Genomic DNA, 8,823 nt, shown 5'->3' with positions numbered 1-8,823 from the left:
TCCCTTTCTCCTTGCCCCCCATGTAGCCTAACCCACAATCCTTCTACTTCCTCAACCTTGGATTCTGTCTTGATGAGGGTTGATGTGTATTGCTCACTGACATAAAGTGCAACCCCCCCCCCCCTTTCTTCCCCGACCTGTCCTTTCTATACAATCTATAGCCCTCAATATGTACCGCCCAGTCATGGGATGAATCCCACCAGGTCTCTGTTAGCCCCACTAAGTCATAGGTGTTTAGTGCAAGCAGGAGCGCTAGTTCATCCTGCTTGTTCCCCATGCTCCTAGCATTAGTATATAGGCACTTGAGCCCTGCGACTGGTGCCTTTGCTGCCCCCCCGCTCCGAGTCCCAAGGGGCCCATTGTTCCTTAACTTCTTGTTTCTTACCTGTTCTGTAGTGCTGGCCTCCCCATGGCTTTCAGGTTCCTAATGTTCTCCTTCTTCAGGCTGGGCTGTCCTTGTGGGTGCCACATGGTTTGGTGGTCCACAGCTTCTCCTGCCCTCGTACTCCCCTCCCCCCGACGAGCCTAGTTTAAAGCTCACCGGAGGAGATCCGCCAACCTAGTAGAAAACACACGCTTACCTTTGGGGGACAGGTGAAGCCCATCCCAGCTGAGCATGTCCCTCGTCGTGATGTGCGGGTCATTGTCCAGGAAGCCGAAGCCTGCCTCGAGACACCACTGCCAAAGCTGCCAGTTGGTCTCTCTGATGCAGTTCTCCTGCCGTCTTCCTCGTCCGGTCACTGGTAGGATGGAAGAGAAAACCACCTGGGCACCGAACTCCTTCAGCACGCCACCCAGAGCACAGTAGTCCGCCATCAGGTGATCGGGGGTTCTCCTGGCCGCATCATTAGTACCCACATGGACTAGGACCATGGGGTAATAATCGGTGGGCTTGATCCTGGCCTGGATTACCTCCATCACATCCCGAATCTTTGCTCCAGGTAGGCAGCATACCTCTCATGCCGAGGGGTCCTGGCGACAGATGGGTCCTTCCGTACCTCTCAGGATGGAGTCTCCTATGACGAGCACTCGTCGCCTCCTCCTCTGGGTCATCGTGGATCTCTTGATCTGTTTGGAGTGTGAAGAACGTGGTTTTCTTCTTGCTCAAGGGTTTCCTCCTCCCCTTCCATCTCCTGCAGGGTTGCCAGGGCCTCGTACCTGTTCACCAGTCGGACTGGAGAAGCTGGTACCGGTTCGCTGCGTGCTGCTCCGGTCCTGGCTGTGACTGTCTGCCACTCTGCTGTGGAGGGTATTCCCCGGGGTGCTTCTTCCTTTGGTGCCTGGGCCTGCAGGGAAAGGAAATAACTATCAATTTCATCCTCCGCCTCCCTGATCCCCCTCAGCCTGCTAACCTCCTCCCGGAGCTCCCTCACCTGCACCTCCAGAGCCCTAAGACGGGCACCTGCTGGACAGGTGTGGGGGCCCCCAATCTCTGCCCCCCCCGGCCCTGCTGGGGATACCCCACAGGCCAGGAGGTAGGGGGACACCGGCTCCCTCATGGGCTCGTTCTGGGTGGAGGCCTCAGACCTGCCCCTGGTAGCCTTGTCCCCCTGGGCAGAGGCCCTAGCAGTACTCCTCGTAGACACCATTCTACAAGCTGCTGTTTGTAGACCTGTGCGGTGTCTACGCCCTACCCCTACAGGAGTCCCACTCCTGGCCCTCCTGGCCCGCCCTCCGGCGCAAACGCCTGCGCAAACGCCAGCGTGCTCTTACAGAGCGCACCTGTTTGCGCGCTCTGTTCGCGCCACGCGGCTCGGGAGCGCGGCTCCCTACCTGCTCAGCTATATGGGACCCGGGGGGCTTCCCCTCCGGATCCGGCTCAGCTGTGCCGGGTCCCTCCGCCCCACTTACCTTCGGGGGATCAGCTGCTGCTGCCCCCGCTGCAGCAGCTGCAGCGAGGGGCAGCAGCAGCATGAGGAGTCAGATGACCAGGAAAAACCGATGGGAAATGCGAGTCCCTGACACGGGGCTATAAAACTTCCTGTGGGATTTGTCCCATCAACAGCACTCTTGTTTGTGATTCTTGGACCTCTGCCTTGCTCCTGTCTGATCCCAGACTTGCCACAGTCACTGTCCCAGCTTTGTTTGGACCTATGAGTTCTCATCTACAATCTTCCCTGATCATGCTTCTGCCTCACCCCTTATCCTGCTGTCTCAGTCTGCAATAGATATCTCTTGTGAACCCAGCCTGCCTACGGTAACTCACTACATCACAGCCCATGGCTGGATGAATTCTGACGGGGCCCCAGAATTTACCCAAACCTCACTCCAGTCTCTTTCTCAATTCCCCCACATTGCCCAGGCTTCTCAGTCCCTCCCTATATCCTAGACCCCTCGTTGCCTTCTACTCTTCTCCTCTCATTCTCCTATCAGCTCCATGGTCTATTCTGCCCATTTCACCTGCCTCACCCCTTACACCCCTAGTAGGGATCACTTAAAACCAGAATTCTTTACAAAGTTTGAGCTACTCCCTGTGCAGGGGACCTTGTGTTATCAGGATAACATAGAACACACCTGAGCTGTTCTCCCTACTGTGTCTTTCCATCTTCCCAAACCTAAAAGCTGGTCACCTAGGTTTTTCTTGGAAAGTCCTTTCCTTATGGGAACTGAGAGAAACATCATTTTCACAATTCCTTTTTTCTTCAATAATGGAACCAAAAAGTCCTGTAGGATTAAATTCCATTTCATCTTTGAAGCACCTAGGTTGTATTCAAGGCATATAAGTTCAACCATTCTAGCCACGTCGCATTCCTGAAAAAAAATACTAATGTGAAGGGGAGAGTAATACAAAAGATAGGTAGGTTATATTCCTCCCTGAAGCTTTGTATAACTTAATGTTAAAACTAAGATTAAATTGTTGTATATAAATTGACCAATTCATAATTTTTCAGAGATTCAAGTAGGGTAGAAAAGGATTGCCTATAAGTAGCTAAGAGGTGAAATAGAATTTGGGGCTTAGTAACGCAAGACTGTTTAGGGACTTCCTGATGATGATACATCTCTGACTTCTGATGCTATTTAGTTCTAAAAGAAAGTGTTTACTGTCATGGACTACACCCATACAGTAATTAAGCTAGGGAACCTTTTCAACTGTAAAAAAGACAGACTGGGTTTGTCTACAAGTGTGTTTATGTTGGCTTAAATTTACTGCACAGTAATTTACTGCACAGTAAATTGGAATAGGCTGGCATCTACACATGTAGGCATTAAAGTGCATTAACACTGCATGTGGGCTGATTTGGGACTAAAGCTAGTCCCAAATTAGTCAACACACACAGTGTTACTACATGTGAGTTGCTATGCAGTAACTAATCAGACTTAAATTTGTAACCTGCATGTTGTAGGTATCAAATTTACACTTAAGTCACCGTAAGTCAACATATTTATTGCACAGTACAGGGGTGCACATGTAGATGTACACCCATATTGCACAGTAATTTTGGTTACTGTGCAATAAATGTGCACATGTAGACATGCCCACTGAGGCACTGACGTTTTTTCAAGTCCTCCACCATTTCAGGAGATTTATGTGATCTATCCAAGTTCCATAATATCTCCCTACTAGGCAAACTTTGTAATTCACCTCCCCAACTCATCTCATCACCCCATAGGACCCCTGACATATAGCTAACAACATACTTCCACTGAGGAGTTATAACAGGACCTGATCCCCTAGAGGATATACTTAAAGTTGGGCATTCCCATACCGTTGCTTCTGAGTGTATTGCATGATGTAGAGATTCTCCTGGTTGAATGTTCCTACAAGATCCAGGCATTCCCAAAATTAGAGAACATACTGTACTATATTTCAGGGTTTCAGTTTGTGTGTTTGCCTCGACCCCTGATGGATGTCTAATATACCCTGCGGTTGCTTCCCATAAAGGAGGTCACAAGGGGATAAGTCATAGGTTTGGGGAACCTACCAAATCCTAAACTGAAAATAGGGCAAAAGTGTATCCCATTTGCAGAGTTCTGCTGCCACAAAATTCTTTAACATCCCCTTTAATGTATGATTTTATGTGCTTCGTAAGAATCTGCCATGCAAGACCCATACACGATAATGTTTTCAACAGGTAACAGGACATGATATTTACATCCTCTAGGGAGTTGGCAAGGCATAGGAGCTATACTGAGCATAATGGTGATGCATAGAAATGAACCTAAGGCTGCCTATACATGTGATCTGGAGTTGGGGGGTGCATTTTAATTACAGCGGTTCCTGGACAGCCACTCTATTTAAAATGGTTCCCCATCATGTGTATTGAGCCCATCTGCATTTCAAAATGTCTGTAGGATACTATACATAAAGCTCATTCAATGACATTTGGATAAAGCACCCCCATAGCCACATTGAAATGAGTAGGGAAGTAATACACATGACAGTGAGGTGACTCTGGATCATTCTAATTACAACATGGAGCAGACTCAGTTCATTCAGTTTGACTCAATTCATTCATGTCAAATACATTCACATACACATAATTTTCAACAATTTAAAAAGAATGCAAATGGAATGTCTATAGTGACTGCAAAACACCAATTTAGCCACTTAAGGCAATTATGTGCATGATTTAAATGGCTACATCAGCTAATAGGATGTCACCCATAGTGAACACATGACTTGGCAATGGTATAAGTCAGGGACTTGCCAACTTTTTTAATAAGTGTATCCCCAGCATCCCCCTTTTTAATAAGTGTAGCCTGGGGGGGGGGAGGTGAGTTGGATGAGGAGTGGGGCAGGTGTGGCTAGCTGCTGGGCATGGAGCGGGGGGCGGGGAGCGATGAGAGGTAGAGCAGCAGCAGCACTGTGTTTGTGTGGCCCACAGAAGGGCACTGCTGCTCTTGCCCCTCCGCAGCCCTGCTCCTGTGAGGCAGCAGTGCAGGGTGGCAGTGCTCCATCCCCACCCACCACTGCATATCCCCTGGGACCTTTCAAGGTACCCCTGGGGGTACACACACCTCTGGTTGACAACCCCTGGTCTAAATCAATGGTTGGATGTGGACACAAGGCCCTTGTGAAAAGTAACAGGAAAGGAAGTTTATCTCCATGTCCTTTATGGATAAGCCCAGTAAAGGATGGCTGTCTTTATTTTTGATGTGAGATGAACTGATACAGTGCATAAATACCTTAACAAACATAACATGCCAGGCACCAAATGTCCGTGTAACTTAATAGGCAGAGACAAAGCAAAAATCTGTGTGTGTAAAAAGAAACCAAACACATTCAAATGAAATAAACCTTGATCTTTAACACTGAAGATAATTGACACTAGCTAACTTCTAATAGAAAACTTGGGTATGAGTTGATGTCCTTCTTATCATATTGGAGTAACTTTCTGGAAGAAATGTTTGTTTTCCACTTTAAAATATCCTACAGTCTTATAGATTCCATGGCAAGAATCATCCACTTGAATCCCTCATCAAGGAATAGGGTACCTAACTATAATATCACAACGGCCATCATGTTCAGGCAGGAGCCACCTTAGCTACCCTTCAAAAAATGTGAGAAAAAAATCCTCAAAGTTTAAGGCTCACGATTCTCAATGAAAGACTCAATCAGTCATGTTTAGTTTGCAGTTAGACAGAAGTCAGGGAAGAGGTAGACCCTTGGAGACTGAATCAGAGATGTGAATTGAAGTAATAGGCTGGATTGTGTTAAGTGTGGTCCTGTGGAAGGTTTCTTGTTTTACAATTCAGTGTTCAAGTTGATTTAAAAAAAATATATTGTTTAAGAACAACAAGTGGCACTTGCCCTAATATGTGACTCACAGCTATCAACCCCTCCAAGAGCTAGAACAATCATCTTTAATGAGGATCCAAAAGAGGAAGTGATAGTGAGCCCAATCCATACCAAAAGTGTTGGGGTTAGAGAGCTCCCCTGAGAAGGGGGCAGGGGTAGGGTCCATCAGGCATCACCCTGTCTTCATGTCCAATTTGAAACAGGGAACGAAACCTACTTTTCCCACCTCATTGTTGAGGAACTTAGGCTCCAGATTATTGTGCATTTCAGGGTGAAACTGTCTTTCTCTCTTTGAATATGCTTATTCAGCATACAAACAGATGCACTGGAATTAGCCTTTCTCAAGTCAATACTATAACCACAAGACTCATTCTAACTACTCACAACAACCACAAGAAAAGAACTATTTCATAAGTCTAGGCTAGAGATTATTTCATCAGCTTGCATGCCCCTTGTACATCTTTACTCCTACAGTCCTTTACAACAGGTTGGATTCAAGATGGCCATGATAGTACAGAAATTCTTATGGTTAAGGGAGACCTTAATTGTTGATAAATGAAATGTCCATTCCAACCAGTTACAACGTATCAGAATATCTTAAGATACAGTTCTCATTAGTCTATTAGTATTCCCAAGTGTTGAAATACATTCACATGCTTTTAATTTTTCCCAATATATTCCCCAGAGCTGCCTTTACCTCCTTGTTTCTCAGGCTGTAGATGATAGGATTTAACATGGGAGTTAAGATACTGTACTGGATGGAGAAGACTCTGTCAAGAGCCACAGAAGAGGCAGAACGGGGTCTCAGATATCGAAACAAACCAGCTCCATAATACAGAACAACTACAGTAAGGTGGGAGCTGCAGGTGGAGAAGGTTTTACTCCGACCCTCAGCAGAGCTCATCTTTAGGATGTTGGAGATGATCCAAATATAAGAGACCAGGGTGATAGACAATGAGACCAAACTGACAAGCACAGCTGAAGTGAAAAATGTGATTTTACTGATGAAGGTCTCTGTGCAGGACAGTTCTAGTAGAGATGGAAACTCACAGCTAAAAGTGTTTACTTCTTTGGGCCCACAGAAATTTAAATGTAACACAGGAGCAGTGTTTGTTATTGCATGAAATATACTGATCAGCCATGCACCCCCCACCAGACTAATACGGACTTGCTTATTTATGGTCCTCCCATAATGCAGTGGGTCACAGATGGCCGCATATCGATCATAGGCCATTGCTGATAGCATGAGCATCTCTGTACTGGACACAAGAATTATTAAGCTCATCTGGGCAATGCAGCCAGGAACAGAAATGGTTTTCTTCTCTGCCAAGAAATTCTGCAGCATCTTTGGGACTGTGACTGAAGAATAGCATATATCCAGGAATGATAAATGGAATAGGAAAAAATACATGGGGGTGTCAAGGTGATGATCAGCTCTTATCACCACCATGATGGCCCCATTCCCCATGACAGTTAGTAGGTATATAAGTAGGAACAGCAGAAAAAGGAAAGGCTGGAGCTGTGGGTCATTGGAAACACCTGACAGAACAAAATAGCTGACAGTTGTTTGGTTCCCCATGGCCATTTGTTCACCAAAACTTTGACCTAGAAGAAGAAATGAATGAATACATAAATAAATGAGTTAATCATAAAAGGAGAATTTCACTTTGTTCATGGTAATTTTTTAAGTGGATCTATATAGAGACAACTTTGTCATTCTGTTTAACCCTCTGTGTTTCCAAGCATCTTTCAATGAAAAATTGTTTTTTGATGAAAAGATTATCAGTACTCGGGGGGAAAAAATAGGTTTCTCAAAACTGGGTTTGTTTTTTCTTTATTTCTTAAACATCTTTTTTTTTAACTCGGGGATGTCCAGGGTGCTGACCTGACCATAGTAGACTGAAACAGTTGCCCAGAGAGCTGTTAAGGTACCTAAAGCATCAATGATGCACATGTAGATATTAGGCTGAAAACTGCTTACTGTGCAGCAACTTCCTGTGTAGTAAATGCATGTGTATCTAAACCATACCTGTTTTAATAGATAATTTTAGTCAAAGTTTTGAGATTAAGTAGCCACTATTTCATTAATATTGGCCTTGCAAATTAATGGACTATTTCTATCCACTACAGTTTTACAGCATTTAAAAATATCTTTCCATCTTTTCACAAACTCTTCCTATATTTAAAAAAAACCAAACAAACAAACAAAAAAACCCAAAACTTCCAATGATTTTCACATTCCACCAAGTACATTTTCTAACAGAGCTACCTCTTGCAGGACTTAATTTCCCCCTGGACTACCCAAAGACATCTGATTACAGCCTCTACATGACAAGTGAGGGCCAAATTTTAATCTGAATATGAAAATGAAAGTCAATTTCAGTTTAACTTCTCTAAGAATTGCTTCTATGTCCAAATGTATCTGTATAAATGTCACTTTTAAAATTCCCCTGGCAGGCAAGATAGGGTTTTCCAGGTAAGTGTATCACTGCATAGCAGTTACCAACAGCTTAATCATAAAGGGGAAAAAAAAAAAAAACGATATCAAGCAAATAGTTGGGGTTTTCCTACATCAGGAACACAATTACTGAATCATTATGAAACTAGTCTAGGGGGTGGAGGGACCAATATTTTTGTCCCTGTTGTGGAGGTGGATTTTGAAACAAGCACCCTTGTTTTGAAGCTGGTTCATTTAGGCATAAAAGAAGGAAAATCTTTTGTCCCAGGATGGTAGGGAGCCTGAAAGATGATGGATCACTGAAATGGATACAGCTGTAAAAGAGAGAGGCATCTGGGTTTCTGCTCCTATTCCCATCATCCAATGGTGCAAAAAATGAGAGGCATGTACAGGACAGTTTTAGTAGCACATTTCTGACTCTGAAATGCTTTTCTCTGGCTAAGTAGACAGAGCTAGAAGCTATTGACCTTCCCTGCTTGCCTTTCCTCACTTTGTTCTTTTTGAGGGAGTGTGAATATTAGGTTGATTTTACCCTATTGAATCCTTTATTTTCAAGTCTGAAACAGTACAAATTGCTGGACTCTGTAGAAGCAGTATCCACTGTATCCTAGACTTCAGTGATTTT

At 44.7% G+C, this 8,823-nt stretch overlaps 1 protein-coding gene across 1 annotated transcript; it reads right to left on the bottom strand.

Annotated features, from left to right (window-relative positions):
* Window positions 1–6,389: 6,389 nt before the first annotated feature.
* Window positions 6,390–7,325, bottom strand: LOC106738928 (olfactory receptor 8S1-like). Its single transcript, XM_014597731.2, has one exon. It carries the CDS (start codon window positions 7,323–7,325, stop codon window positions 6,390–6,392), a length of 936 nt encoding a protein of 311 aa, XP_014453217.1.
* Between the last annotated feature and the right edge of the window lie 1,498 nt (window positions 7,326–8,823).

This window comes from Alligator mississippiensis, chromosome 7 (assembly GCF_030867095.1).
Source record: "Alligator mississippiensis isolate rAllMis1 chromosome 7, rAllMis1, whole genome shotgun sequence".
In the NCBI taxonomy this organism is placed as follows: domain Eukaryota; kingdom Metazoa; phylum Chordata; order Crocodylia; family Alligatoridae; genus Alligator; species Alligator mississippiensis.
The sequence above is the reverse complement of the archived record's forward strand: the minus strand, read 5'-3'. Positions and strand labels throughout refer to the sequence as shown.

Excerpts from the sequence above, each read along its gene's own strand:
- LOC106738928 (XM_014597731.2), bottom strand. The coding sequence starts at position 7,325 with ATGGCCATGGGGAACCAAACAACTGTCAGCTATTTTGTTCTGTCAGGT.